The sequence below is a fragment of the Colius striatus genome, chromosome 2 (assembly GCF_028858725.1).
Source record: "Colius striatus isolate bColStr4 chromosome 2, bColStr4.1.hap1, whole genome shotgun sequence".
NCBI lineage: Eukaryota > Metazoa > Chordata > Aves > Coliiformes > Coliidae > Colius > Colius striatus.
In genome coordinates this window covers 56,273,549-56,289,705 of record NC_084760.1, presented here as the reverse complement: position 1 = coordinate 56,289,705, position 16,157 = coordinate 56,273,549, and the positions used below count along the sequence as shown (strand labels likewise).

The following is a 16,157-nucleotide window of genomic DNA, read 5'->3' as shown; positions in this document are numbered from 1 at the left end:
AAATAGTAGGTGTCCCTTAACTGGTGTTTGGAATCGATATCTAAAAACAGCACTGCACCTCAACCTATAGGCAGAATGGCATGCTTTGACAACAATAATATTGTCGTGAATATTAGAAGACAATGTAAGAGTGAAGTGAAATTAAATAGAAAGGGTAAGGAGTTTCTTTGACACTATTCCAACAATTTCACCGATTTAAGTGGTGAACAGATAAGTTTCATTAAAAACTGAATAATAAAATAAAAATAAAATAAATAATGTTAAATAATAATAATTACAACAGCAGCTACATCAATACCACACACAAAAGAAAGAAAAAGCAAGCTGTTCCATTAAATGACAGGTGACTATTTACTAAGTTTATATTACACTGTTGATTAATTGAATGAGGTGGATCTGCCACACCTTTCATTTTAAAAATAACACATTTTGAGGTCAAGTACTAAATGAATAGCTAAGTACTTTTTACCATTGTTCTTGCATGATAAAGCTGTTGGAGAGTTTTTGAATTTTCATGCCACAGTTCACTGTCACATCAATACTTTCTTTTTGAAATTAAGTAAACTTGCCATTAAAAAGACAGCCTATACATACATCAGCATTGTAAATGTAAAGACTGTTAATTATATAGTTCTTACTGGCATATGTTAAACTTTAAGACTGAGTTTGTTAAAACAACCCTGGGGAAGATTTTCAGCCATATCATTTTGAATTTGTAAGTTCAGGGTCTCATGTCATTCACTGAATATCTCTCAACAAAGATTCCTTTCACACAATTCATCCAGCTTACAGTCAGTATTTTTCCTACCATTTTATTTTACGGATTTATTGCCAGAAGGAGATTCTGGTCCTACATCATCCAAGATCTTAATGAATTGATACGTGCTATCCCCTCCAGCAAAGCAACATCACAGAAGAGTTCCCAAAACCCCAAGACATAATATCACATGACAATATGATGAAGAAGGAAAAGGAAGGCTAAGCTGTATTAGGAATTACATGAACTCGCAGACTGCTTGCACTTCTAAGTTTATCATTAAGAAATATTTCCTTGACTACTGACATAGTCATTTATACAAAAAAGACAAACAAGTGGCATGAAACAGTGTTATGTAGGTCTATGTGAAGTGTACTAGGGGTACCAGCAAAAGACCTGTTTCACCTTAAGTGCTGTTAAACAGGTAACAAAGGAAACATGCTCATTCTGCACACAGACCTCTTATTTTCATCAGCTGAATAAAAGTAAATGAGTACAGCAAAGCAATAGAAAAAAAAGTCTAGACTGTATAAATTTCTATAATAGAAACAGTAGGAATTCAGTAAGCAAAAAAAACACATGGGATGGTGGAAATCATTCAACCGATAGGAAAGCACACAGTTAAGTATGCCAATTATAGAGGAAAAATGCTGCATGGTAGTTAATTATATATATAGATAAAAGGGAGAGAACATTCCTACTGCAACTTTAGGTTAAAAGGAAGCTGCACTATCATGCATCAAGCACATTTCATTTCTTGGTTTGATTTTGGGTTTTTTTGTGAAAGACACAATAGTTCCACCAAAACTTGTTTATGCTGGATAAACAGCTATTCTGTGCAAATCTTCCATACACACCAATGTATTCCTTTGGTTTTTTTTGTGAGGGTTTTCTTTTGATGACTAGGTATTTCTTCAGTACCAACCAAACACACAGATTCTGTGGCCATGTTCATATTTCCTGTGGGGGGACCTACTGGAGATCATAGCATGCAAGGTAGTGGGTAAATATTGACTGTTCAGACCAAGGAGACAAGTCAGCATCACCTCTGTGCCTGTGTATCTACCTGATGTTTGCCATAGGCAGACTTACTATTAGACTTTCTCCTGTGAGTCCAAGGAGTCAGCTGTGTGTGGCGACTGCTGGATAAATGGCAGCAATCTGGTAGACTGTACAGACATAAAATCCTGCAGAAATACAATTGCTGTTCCTTAGAACAGACTACTGTGGCAAGGTACATTGCAGATCTATCAAATGGAAAGTATAGGACAGAGCTAGATCCCTATTCCCACTTCCTGACAGATGAAGATGGAGAGAAAATAAAAACAGCCCACGAACAAACAGTAAAATAATATGAACTTTCTACATGCAGTTACTTAAAAAAAAAATCTCATTGGGTCTATGTTTCTAAAAAGAGAAAAGTGTAAAGTAGGACAAAGTACTGACAAAATCTATTAAAAACAGTTTTATGTAGCTTCCTCCTCTTCCACAGATGCCATAATCATAAGGGATTTCCTTACATAGCAAGAGAAAATATAGACCCAATTTTGAAAGACTTTTTTTCCTTTACTTCAAAAACTTAACATTTTTGGTTAAACAAGCGCACTTTCTCCAAATCACCAGCTTCAAATGTCTAATGTTCTGGGCTCCCCAGCTCAAGAAATTAAGATCAGTCTCCTCTTATCTGGACTAAATAGCCCCAGTTCCCACAGCCTTTCCTCATAAGGAAGATGCTCCAGTCCCCTGATCATCTTGTTGGCCCTGCGCTGGACTCTCTCCACAAGTTCTCTGCCCCTCTTGAGCTGGGGAGCCCAGAACTGGACACAGGACTACAGAGGCTTCACCAGGGCAGAGGAGAGGGGCAGGAGGATCTCCCTTGACCTGCTGGCCACAGTCTTCTTGATCCCAGGATGTCATTGGCCTTCTTGGCCACGAGGACACATTGCTGGCTCATGGTTAGTTTACTATCAACCGGGACTCCCAGGTCTCTGTCCGCAGAGCTGCTCTATCTCCCATAGAAGAGGTAAGTGTAATTACAGTGAACCATTTTTACTAACATATTATTTTCTTCCAGACTGCTTCTATCTCTTTTAAAAATAAAAAAAAAAAAAAGAAAACCGGCACGTATACTGTCAAGTTGGACTAGCTCAAACTATTTCCAGATTCTTGTCAGAGGCTGGTTGATAATAGGTTAACAGTGTTACTGACCTCAGAGGATCTAAGAATTGAATTTCCACAGGATAAAGAAAACCATTTTGAGACAATTCTAAAAGTATATGATTGGACCAAAATTTTAGACAGGAACCACAAAGGAGAAATCAGTCAAAAGATGATTTATAACACCACCTCCAAAATGGAAAACGACAAAGTGCTTTGCCTCAAAAAGCTCCTTGAGATGAAGCTCAACCATGGATACCTCATAATGATACAAAATCAAAACTTCGTATTGATATAAATTAAAAGCACACAGGCACACACACAAGCAAGTATGTACGGCTCTCACTAGCCAAGGCCCTTGGACAGCACAGGCTCAGTGTAGAGGCATCCAGTACTCTGGGGCCTGGGAAAGAGTCACTCTCAACTGATGAACTTATCAGTTGAGTCATGGTTCACAGTTAACTTCAAAGTAAGAAAAGGGTATCAGCGTAAAACACAGTGAAGGAAAACTAAGCAGCCGTTATTTATATCATGACTGATGCAGGCTAAGAATGAGCTATAGAAATTAAGCTCTAATTGGTAACTCATTAAGTACCCTCAGCTTACTTTTGTTGCACCAGATGCCCACAGCTTCTAAGCATTTGTTTGTGTTTTTAAGTTAGACATGTAGTTTTCTAATCACTTTCAGTTCTTGGTTCTATGGTACAGGAAGTTAAGAGCCTAATAAATACAAGTATTTTGGGCCTGTGGCTTATGAAAAAAGGCTAATGTTAAAGCCTACCTGCCCTACATACAACATCCTCAGCTAATCCAACCCCAGCACCTCCATGATTTTGAGGCAGAATACATGCTTGTGCCATTTCTTACAGAGATTCATTTAATTGTCATCAAAATTTCAGATAGTATCCTGAGATAGAGAGCTCAGTTACTCAAAGAATTCTTCACAGTTATCCAACAGAAAAAAGCAGAATAATATTTTCAAAGTCAAATCCATACAAAATACACCCACACACCTGCAAGTGTGCATGTGTCAAGTCCTTTAATGCAAGATGGCAGGGAAAGAAAAAAAAACATTTGAAGTTTTTTTTGTAAAAAGAGAAGCAAAACTAAAATGAAGTTCTCTGAAGAGCTGTGAACACAATGCTGCTCAGCACAGGTAATTCAATTTAAAATCAAGATGGAATTAGTTTCCCCTTGTCCATTGGCTCCTTAAAAGAATCACATATATAATACTAAGCCCCTGCCCTTAATCTATTTAATGCTGCTGAAAAAAGCAATAGGCCTTCACTGTACTTGATAAGAAGGTAATCATAGTTTTCAAAAATCCTGTGTCGGACCACATCCCTGCATTTTATTGTGTGTACAAGTGTATTTTTACTGTCACCTACTGAGGATAACAGGGCTCTCCATGGGTATAGAATGCATTTTAAAGCTGCTGCCTTCTCTAACTGAATACAGTAATAGTAAAAAACTAGTAAACATAAACTTTCTGCAGCAGGTCTTCTGTTACTCAGTGACAAGAAGTAGAACTGTTATCTAAATAACTCTTCAGTTATTATTACTTATGACATGAAAAAAAAGAGAGATTGTAGCCAAAGCTGAGATGGTGTAGCTGGCACTTGATTTAAATAAAAATTATTTACTGTGTACTGAATATATCTTCAGGGTATTATAGTCACTATTTATAAACATTTAGGTTCCGCCATACATATATGGAGACCTAGTGCCTGAAACATTAATAAAATCAAAACCTTGTCTTCCAAGTACTTCCCTGAAAGTAACACCTCCTGCTTGATGAAGCAGAAAAAAAAGAGGAAATTGCCAATAAAATGTTTATCAACTATCAATGTAAATACTGCTTAAACATACTTTTATAATAACTTTATAGGAACTCTATTGTTATAATTGTGAAAAAAACTCTAATTAAATAAGTGTTGCTCTTAAGACATCATAGAATCTTAAGGATTGGATGCGATCTCGAAAGATCACCTAGTCCACCCCCTGTCACAGCAGGACCACCTAGACTAGGTGAACTCATGGCAACATTTTACAGAGCTATGCAGAGTTGTAGAGATAGTTGTGTCTCAGACATCTATAATTTTTTTATTTTACAATCCCCAATTAACATTTGCTAATAACTCGAAAGAACAATAAAAAACAGAATTTGTGAGGCATGGTAGATTTCTATACTCTTGAAACCAGAAGTGTATTTCAGTTCATCTTCAGAGCAAACTTTTACATAAAACAGCACACTTGATCCCACTGACTAGTTTAAACAGGTTGAGGGTCTTAAGTTCATGTTGCAGTTTAGATTACAAATCTCATCATGTTATAGCAAATTTGTGTGTATGTGTGTGCGCAAGCATGTATGTATGTTTTAAGACTACAGTTTCTTGGTTTTAGCTGACCAAAAGTAACAAGACAGACATATCAAAATGACATCCTTCTGCACGCCTGAAAGAAAATTTGAAAAATCAATCTCAAGTAAACTGTTCTACCCATGAGTATAAACATTATGAAGTTAGTGTTTCTGTATCAGGATGAACTGAAGTAATAAATTAGAGGTGCTAAGAGTTTGAATTCCTAAACAGTATTTTATTTCCTGTTCACGAATGTGTGAAATAACGATTTGTGCATTATTTTAATAAGACAAATTTGCACTTCACCAAACCCTGGAAGATAAGGATTGAATGTGCACAAAAATGTTTCAGACTCAAATTGATAAATTGTGTCAACTTATGCAGTTAATTTTTACCTTAAAACTGAAAGAATGTTATATCATAAAGTAGCTGTCAGGTTCCAGATAGGAGTGTAATTAGCAATTAGTAAAACCTGCCACGTGTTTTTTAGAAATGTTCAAAATCAGATGAGCTGCACACAAAAAACTACAAATCAACCCAAACAAAAAACTTTATTAACAAAGCCTTAGTCACTGAAGATAGAAAACATAAGAACAATTTCATATACTTTCTCAGATGTGATTTTTACTATTAGAAATCTAGATTTACAGAGTGCAGGCCTGTTTCAGAGGGACAGAGATGTGAGAGCTGCCTCTTCTCACTGTTCTTCTGAATCTAGGGAATGCAGGGCAGACATGGATGACACCTCTGCTTACCAGCTCAGGACTGGAAGCAGTATAGCAACATAGTGTCTGTCCCTGGTACAGGATCCTACTACAAAAGCTGTGCCAGTTTACTGGTGTGAGGATCAAGGATTAATAGAACCACTTATATTGGAAACCTAGCATTGGCTGGAGGCATTGGTCTTCATTGTTAGCTTCATATGAGTAGCTGGTACAAAGCCAAGTAGATCATGAACATGGTCTTTGGCTTGATACCTATTCTGCCTGTGTCAAAGCTCTGAAGAGACAGGCTAACTGTGACTGTGGCCAAAGGAGGGATCATAACAGATGGGTTAGTAACCACTGGTAAGAATAAATTTAAACACTGCCAACATGTTCACCCCCTTCTTCTCCCATTCTGCCACTGACAATGGGAAGATCAAGACTGGTGTCCCAGGGTTTTTTTTCCATCTCTCTGCCCTACTTCTGTTCCTCTATCTCTTCTTTGCGTCCTTGTTCTTTGATGCAAGAGCATCAAAGCCCTGGTTCCCACATCTCATCTTTAGGGTGACAAAATTCAATCTTACTGACACTACTAAGAAGCCTTAGGACAGTTCTGAACGTAAAAATACTTTTTAATTAAGCTTTAATAATATTTTATAATTTTACATTCTTAACTTGGCTGAAGAAAAGCCTGAAGGCAAAATCAAGAATTCAGAGAGCATTCAGAAATATTAGTCTTATCTAATAATTTCAAATTGTTTCTGTCTTTATGGAAATATTTGACAATAAGAGAGGTCTCACTGTCAAACACAAAGATACAACTGGATTCTACACAGAATATTACATTTGTAAACTCAGAAAAGATGTATTAATGCTGTTACAGAGTTGCCAAGAGGATGTGTCTAAGGGTTCTTAATTTGACATAGTGAAACTATCTTCTGTGTATGTTTCCCCATTAAAAAATAGAACGTGGCCTAATAGCTGAAAAAAGTACGTTCTAACAACAATAAAAAAATTAGTCTCTACTCCTCAGCCAGAATGGCATACCTGTAAGAAACCTCATTAGACAAATAATTTTTAGCACTACTGGCAGGCATCAGCCACTATATAATCAGGATAACATTTTGTGATAAGAAGAACTAGGCATTTGGTATTAAAGGACTACATCAAGTGAAAACAACTGAATCTAGAATCACTGTGGTGATTTTACTTGTGTTCAGATACCTAAGAGTGTCCATAAAGCAAGCGAGAGAATGAGAACTAAACTGTCAGAACTGTAAGGCACAAAGAGCTCTTGCACAGTAGTCACTCATTCCATAACTAAAGCTGGATAAGCAGGATGCTGACTTTGTCTGACCTTACAGAAACCTCTCTGTTAAAATGCTCCTGCTGGAACAGTCATTATTATACAGAATATGTGAAGCACATACTACATTGTCATGCATTGGCATAAGCTGGAAACTGACATTTAAACCACACAGAAAACTTTATGGAAGAGAGATAATTGACATCAGTTATAGTCAGAAAAGTTTCTAGCTGCTAAACTTTGCCTGTTACCTGTGTATAAAGCCATTTGTCCTTAGGGAACTCCACGTAGTGCTGAAGGTAGCAGTGCATCTTCCCTGCAACATGGCTACCTTGTCATCTGCTCTCTGCATCAGAGTCCCTGGGACATGCACAAGGTCTCAGATGCCATCTTCCAAATGCCCAGTCCAGCATCTCTAAATGTAACCATAGCTGTAAAGAAAATGCGGTGTTCTCATAGGCTAGTTCAAGACTATTGATTCAACTGAAGGATTGTTGATTGGAGATAGTGAATTTGCAGCATTTTTGAGTGTTTCACCATTTGATTAGAAACACGATTATAAGAAAAAAGGCAGTATGTGAAACGCTCTAAGCTGTGACAGTCATTACAGGAAAACCCTAGGTCATTGGACAACTGGGATAGGCATCTTCATTCCAAGCCCTGTGGACTTGTGACTTGGAAGTCAGTTAGAAATTGCCCTTGAAAAGATCTCATCAAATATTTCAAGGAAAATCAGTTTTATGAAACTATATGTTTACATGAATGGGAGCCTAAGCTTTCTGTTTTAAACAAATTCAAATGCCATTTTCCAACCCTTGATAGCACAGTTCTGTAACACAAGTAAGCAGTACAGATTAAAGACCCATCCACTTGCCTCTTCCAACATTAAAGCTGTAATGAATTTAAAATGTCGATGAGCCATTCCTTTTCCCTGGCACCAATGACAAATGCAATGAATAAAGAGCTAGTCTGTTATGACTAATGGACTAATATTGTATGTTGACCTCTTTTTAGTATGCCAATTCATGTGTGCATACTAAGATCTCCTGGTCTCAAGTACATTGTTTCTGAAACATTATCTGCCTGCAGCCAAACCTTATCAACCTATTCAGCAAATAGAGAAAAATGGAGCAATATAATAAAGTTCTGGCTTAAGAGACAGTGAATCACAAAGCTCTACTCGCCATCTGTTAAGTGCTCTGTTGGGTGATGGAGGGCCGGCACAGGCTGCCAAGGGAGGATGTGGAGTCTCCTTCTCTGGAGGTTTTCAAAACCTGCCTAGACATATTCCTATGCCACCTGCTCTAGGTGAGCCTGCTTTATCAGTGGGGTTGGACTAGATGATCTCTTAGAGGTCTCTTCAAACGCCTATCATTCTGCGATTCTGTAAAAACCGTAAAGTTAAATATGTGAGGGAGAAGGAAAAAGATAGATGAAAATCTCTGACAAAAGACTAAACACACATGATGAATGCTTGATTTATTCCATAGTGCCACTGTATCCTAGTGATGAGAACGGTGTCAAAATGTTCCACTTGTGTGCAAGTAGATTGTCCAGAAAACAAAATGTAATTGAATAAAAATTACAATGTCCAAACAAAAGGGAGAAATGGGAAAGGAAACAGAGGTACTAAAAAGTCTCCTTATCTGACTAAATGTTTACTGCAGTCAATAATGTTTCTCTTATTTATATGGAGATAATTTACATCAACTGTTTTAATGCTAAACTGATTTCTACTGAGTGTCTATTTCGTGTAAAGGTTAGTGTTAGTGTACTGGACTAAACCCATTTGTTTATCGAAAATATGCACTGAGGCACAGTTGCAGTCCCTCAGCAGGTATTTTGATGACAATTATTGTCAAATATCTAAAATAATATATTTTTTTTACTTTGCTCTGTACTTCATATGGTACAATACTTATAAACAGAATACTTCTCCATATCAGTTTGCTGACACCAGTTAGTGCCTTAATTATATGATGAAGGCTGGAGAGGTCTGCCTAACAAACCTGCATAGCTGACATTATGGTGTTTGTAGAAGTTATTTACTTCATAAGAAAGCTAATCACATATAGCAGAACAAAAACTGCTTCATTGTCACAACCCATCTTCTCCCCTTCTACATTTGCCTTCAAATCTTCATTTTCCCCACCTTCCAATTTTCTTTCTTTAATTCAGTGCCCACAGTAATTCTCCTTGGAAGCTGCAAAAGCTATAATCTAGAACTGCTGCAAGCTCTTCCCCAGTAGAGCCCTACCCCTGCCAATAGCTGCCATCATTCAAGTAGCACTTGCTGGCATGATAGCACAGAGTCACAGCAATTTCTTTCCACTTTTCCATACCTCATATCCCCAGCTGTTCCAAGGGGGTGATCACCTTGCTGGTTTGATGAGGTCTAGAAATCTCAGCAATAATTATTGTGCTGGCAGTGCTGAACGCAGCCAGCATCACTAAGGCAGGAATTGGAATGCAGCCCAACCAACATAGCAGAATCTACTAATTTGTTGCACTGAATATTTTGTTGTAAGAAATAATTATGAGCCTTGTGATAGACTATGAAAGGCAAATTAAATTGCCTGAGCCAGACTCTTCTACAGTGCCTAGCAAAAAAAAAAAAAAAAGAAAAGACAATTTTAGGTTAGCTGCTTAAATCTAGTCATTTTGATTGCGCTCGCTTGTTAGTAAATGACCTCCTCGAATTACACAAAAAAAGAATCATCTATTCAATCATGACCTGTAAAAATGAGGTGTTTATAATTGTTTTTAACCAATTTAGTGTGGATTAGACTAGGAGAGGAAGGCAGTGTTCAATTTAATTTGATAGCGCATGCTATCTTACAGAAGACTGTAAAAAGTCAAACAGCAGAGCCTTTTTCCTATAATCATATTGGCCAGTGTTTTAAATAATGCATGTCTACTGACTTTCTAACCCTGCTAGACAGCAGCTTTTAATATAATTATTTGAGGGTAACTGCAATGTCTTTTTCAAAGTAGAATCCTATTATTGATGAAACAATAGGAAAAAATAACATTTACATAACGACAAACTGCACGTTTCTTAGTGGTATAGGTGACCTCTCTAAAGAGAGTATTTTTAACCCAAGATAATATTGTGTGTGCTGCTTCTTTGCTAAAGCAAAAGTATACCTTTATGCAATGAATCTAGGTGGTCCTGCTTTAGCAAGGGGTTTGGACTAAAAGATCTCTAAAGGTCCCTTCCAATCCTTACCATTCTGTGATTCAGTGAATGTCATACCTGCTGGTTCTGGCTTTGTGTTGTATGACACTGTTTTGACCAGGGTATTGGTTTACCCTGTGGTGTATCTCTATCCCATAATACATACTGATTAGAACTCCATTTACAATTAAGATGCAGCTCACCTCCCTGGCAAATAGTATAGTTAAGTGGAAAATAAACTTATGTTAATGAGACCTGCCTTCTTCTGATTGGTAAAAAATAACTGAAGCACAGACAATGTCTTTTACCACTGCTGCTCTGCTACGGAAGCCAAGAAAGAATGGACCAATGCCCATTCAAAATGCTCTGCTATTGATAGTAAGTTCTACATTGGTGAGAGGAAGGAATAGATGAGTCTGTGCACATCTGGGAAATGTGAAGAAAGTGCAGAAGATATCACATTTTCCCATAATTTATCTCACTAGACAAAGAAATTCACGTGGAAAAGTAAAACTCCAGGGTAAAGACAGCCTTGTATTGTGGGCAATTAACCAAAGTGCCAGCAATTGCCAATGGTTGCCAATAGTCTTTTTTAAGTGATGTTCATGTTCTCACCTCGTGAGAGATTCAGGTAGGAACAACTGCTTTCTGCACAGCTGCCCTCCCCCAGGTGAAACTGCCTGCCTTACTGTGGTGAGTGTTGCTAAACTGCAATCAAGTATCTTCCCTCATACCCTGCCCTGAAGCTGATTTCACCACATATGTGGATGTAAAACACAGGTAAGGAAACAAACCTTCCACATGTAATGACACTACTTTCCTAGGAAACAAGAGACTGGGCACATTCCAGTCATAATCTCTATAAAGCAGAGACAAGATCCAATCCACCTAATTTAGGACCCTAACTTCCGTCTACATTTCAGGTATTGAACCAACATCAAATTTCTAATATACTTAATCATAGAATTATAGAATCGTAGAATGAAAGAATGTGTCTCTGAAGGTCCAGACAGAGACCTGATCTGGCAAAGTACAGCTACCCAAGAGAGAAAAACCGAATCTGATCCTTCCATTTCATCTAAAGGAGTTACAATTATTGATAGAGTTGATAGTCCATGAATAAACTGTCAGGCTGTTTGCTGTTCCAGGTACTGCCATGCATTCCCCAGGGGATTCAGACAAAAACCTTTTAAGCTCAGAGTAACACACCAAAGCAGTATTTAAATCTTAATTTCAAGACAAACTCACTTGGAACTGCAGATTTCATTGACCTTCTCTAATTATTAATTTCCTACCTTATTTAAATGTTTCTGAATATTTTGTGTTGCATATCAGTTTAATCTGTAAGCTGAAAAGTCCTTAAAGTTAAATATTAGTTCTTAGCATTATTATATGTGGGACTTTCTCTTCCAACTTTGTAAAACAGATCAGGAACAAGAGGTGACAACAGCTAACAGTGTGATGAAGCATACAGCTGGTCAAATGTTATTCAGTCAGTTTCTTCTTTTACTGTATTGCAGACTACAATTAGGTTAGACCAGGAATGCATTTTGATCAATGTAATTTGCTGTGGGAGAATCAACACTACTTTTGCACAAGGATGTAAGAATTGGTGATCAAGCCTTCCCAGTATACCTGTTCCTCTATAAACCTTTGGCAAAGCTGAACATTTGAGAAAAGCATGCTGTAAGATGAGGTTACATACAGAAGTGCTGAAGTTTTCTGACTGTCCAGTTTTGCAAAGCATACAGTATTGGGACTGACAGCAAATTGTTGCAACACTGAATGACTGGACATCAAAACTGGCAGATGAAATAAATACCTGATAAATGCAAAATGATGTACCTCCCTGGGAAACAATATTTAACACACACACTGAACGATTCTACATTAACTATTACTACTCGGGAAGTGATAAAATTATTCCGGACAGTTAGCATAAAAGGCCAGCCAAAATTTTATAAATCATGAGGAAAGAGTGGACAATGAAAACAGGGTAGTTCACTATCAGAGAGAGCACCACACTTGCAGCAGTAGACACACTAGAACCACAAAAGTACAAAGAAATATAACAGGAATGATCAGAAAGGTGGAGGATTTCTACTGAGGACAGACTAAATCAATTAGGATTTCTGAAGTCAGTATAGAGTAGTGAGATATCAAAAAGTCTTTAAAAACAAAGATGATATAAATAAAATCAGTAGGGAAAAAGTTTTATTATTTTTCCTGGTAGTAGCAATAGAGGCAGCCAGTTGCAATGATGTGAGAAAAACTGAGTCCAAAAAAAAAGGAAATATTTTTTCACAGGGTGAATAATGAAACTGGGAAAAATATAGCCACAGGCTTTTGTGGTTTAGACAGAAAAAAGTGTAGAATTTCATGGAAAATTAGTAAATTGACGGCAAATAGAAACAATGGTCTGGCCACAGCCTTTGGTTTAAGAAGTCTCATAATTACCCCTTGCTGAAACCTGAAAGTATAAGTGGAAGGAACGGCCATGCCGTACAGGGTCCTGTACTGTTCACTAGGCAACTGCTACTGGCTGCCACTTGAGGCAAGTTTCTGTGTTCAGGTGATCTTTTGTTCTCTTTAATATGTCTCTTTTCATCTTCCATTTGAAGCAGCTTAAAGGTTTTTTTCAATTTCAGTTGCAATGAAATTACTGCCAAATCACAAATCATATTACAATTATGCCGACTGACAGCATACAGGAATATGTATACTTATGCTTAAGTCACAGCATATTATGTCTTCAGACATTTGAAAGAGTTAAGATTTAAATTGGGTCAAAACCAAAACCAATAATATGTAAAGTCACATTGCCTAAACTTACTTATAAAATTATTTTAAAATGTAATCATTTCAGAGAAATCTCGTCTTAAATTTCAGTAACACTGCAGGACAGTAATCATTTCTCAGGTCCTGTAAAAAGCTGCTCTCTAGTGGCTAATGGGAAAGACCAAGAACCAGGAAAACATAAAATGAAATCCCTTTATTTACAACTCCTTACCTATTGGTTTCCTTTTTAATTTCATTGCACATGTTACATAACCTTTATGTTGAACAACACTAATCCAAAAATTTTGAAAAATACTGTAAAAGGTGTCAAGATACAGTGGGCCAAAGAGGGTGGGTAAAACTGACACACAGTCAAGTATTTGTGGATAAAATGAGACTACAGGAAACCCTTGGGCCCAATTTCAATTTATCCATCCTTTGGAACAGGTAACTTCTGTTTATCCTGAGTTAGGTATTGATGTGTTGACCCTATTCAGCTCTTCCTCTTAAATTGCTCTGCTCCTCTGTGGTAATTCACAAGCTTAAATAAATAAATTAACAAACTGTGTCTATTTTCCAAAGATTCTTGCAAAAGGACATGAAACATCACTACCTTCATTTTAAAAACAAGGATTTGAGAAAAAGAAGGATAGAGACCTATCAAATCTCACACAAACAACTGACATGGCCTCAGTCATGGTGTGAGTCCTAACTAGTGAAGTACACAGTCTTTGCTTGTACTGAAGATAACTGTTAGGTGGCACTTTTCTTTTTTTATCAAGAACCAGAAAAGATCTGTTTCTAACAAATATGTTACCTGTATTATTACCTTGCTCTAATAATGTATGCCACGAAAAAATGTAAGACTGTGAACTACATTAATAATGAGGTGAATGTGTTCTCGATGCTTTAAAGGTCTCTAAAGTATGAATGCTTGCTTATTTTAATTAGTCCTTAATGGGATGAACACTAGCTGGCACGGCACCAAGTGACACATCTGGTAACAGCTACAAGATACACCACTGCTCAAAACTATCAGTGCAATAAAAACAAATCAAATGAAAAAATACCACTCATATGGTGGATTAGTCTAACATCATGCATGCTTGAGAACAAGACAGAAAAAGTCTTTATCAAGTTTAAAGTGTAATGTTTGAGGAGAAAATACATGCCTGACAAAGCCTGGATATGAAGAATGGAACAAAGATGGAAGACTCCATGCTTCGTCAGCCACCTACCAACCACTGAATGGTGGCCAGTAAAAAAAGCTACACCTTATTACGCCTTAGAACGGAAAGTGTAGTTGGTAGAAGTGGTAAAATGTAGGAATTTTGGGTAACGATGCTAAGCACTATGCTAAGCATAAGAAATTAAATTTCTGCTTTGAAAATAGTTGAGGTGCCTAAAATAATGAGTGGTGGGCAAGGCACACAAGAGGTTTTTACTAACTACCCTACTAAGTCTTCCTATACACATAATCTCCACCTTGAAGGTTTCCATATCTAGATTATCAATCTATTTGCTGTGGAACATTTATTTTTATGCCAATAATGGTGGCAAACAGTTTTTTTCCCCTGTATCATCTAGCTAGGACTTTACACAATTTTCTTGAGATGCAGGTAGCTATGATTTCTGTGCTTGACCTTCTACAGTTACATTATGCTACACAAGAAATAATTTCTTAGAAGACAAAATAAAAATTTTAAAAAACATATTTTAAAGAGATCTCCAAGTTAAGATTACAGCAATTTCTTCCTATGAATCCACAAAGGACTAGAGATAACACAAAATGCAAGCAGTATACAGTCAGTTGATATCAGAAGTCTATAGATAAACTGCATTATTGTAGCTACGATACACCAATTTCATTGCCTTGGAAAGCAACAGTGATACAAATGGCAAAAAGGTAATAATATAAAAAGGCAGATCTCTGGACACAGAAAGTAATGAGGCTGTGAATCAGCCCAGCCCTTCTTTCTGCATTATTTAAAGGTGCCAAACATGGATGTAAGCTGAACTAGGCTGACTAGGTTACTACTTGCAAAAATGTTACTTATGTACACAACTAATAAGGACTTACAAATTTGAGCTTCATTTCTCTGTGGTTTTTAACCATTTTCATCATTAACATAGACAATGTGAAAAATAATACTATTACTATCTAGATATTATGATTATTGTAGCAGGCAACCTAGTAACACTGTCTAAAGGATAACATAATCAGATATCTCAACCTAATCAAAGTAATCCAAACCCATGCACACATTCTGTAGAAAAATATCATTACCTTGTTTTTCCCACAAAACATTTGAGACAATATTAAGAAATTGTTGAAGAGAGTTATGGCTTTATAGTGTGTGTCAATATGATAATTCTAGTTTTCATTGTGTTTCCTAACTTATGTTGTTTGCACTCCTTATGCATGTCACTGCACTCCTCGCTATCCCTCACAGTATGTACAGCTGAGGAACCCCATATTGTCCTTCCAGAGTCTGTTTTATGAGCTCTTGGCTCATGTAAGCTTGTGTGATTGCACGATATCTGCTGGGGCAGCATTTGATTACTAAGCCAAATTAAACTATCATAATTGCGTGCATGTGTAGAGTAGAGAGTGTCTCAAACAATAGAGAGGTCATGTTAATCTGCAATATCTATGTTCCTAGACATTTTTCTGAGGAGGATTTTTATGAGAAATCATCTCAGATTTTGGTGATTACATTTTTATTTATTGAACATTATAAATTAAGAAAATTATCATTAATGAAAAAAAGTATAAACTTCACCATTATTACAAATACAAAGCCCAAACAAGACTAAAGCTCAAATGAAAGAAATCTCTAAATCGTACCGTTTTTATTCTAGTATTGTTAATTAACTCATGAGAGCTGCCTCATGATCACAATCCCTGATCCTCATG

At 36.8% G+C, this 16,157-nt stretch overlaps 1 protein-coding gene across 1 annotated transcript in view; it reads right to left on the bottom strand.

The window, feature by feature from the left end:
* Positions 1-7,595, bottom strand: part of NKAIN2 (sodium/potassium transporting ATPase interacting 2) — a 303,333-nt gene extending 295,738 nt beyond the window's left edge. The window contains exon 1 of the mRNA XM_061989613.1: positions 7,536-7,595. Coding sequence (XP_061845597.1) covers positions 7,536-7,595 — 60 coding nt within the window. The remainder of the gene's footprint in view (positions 1-7,535) is intronic.
* Between the last annotated feature and the right edge of the window lie 8,562 nt (positions 7,596-16,157).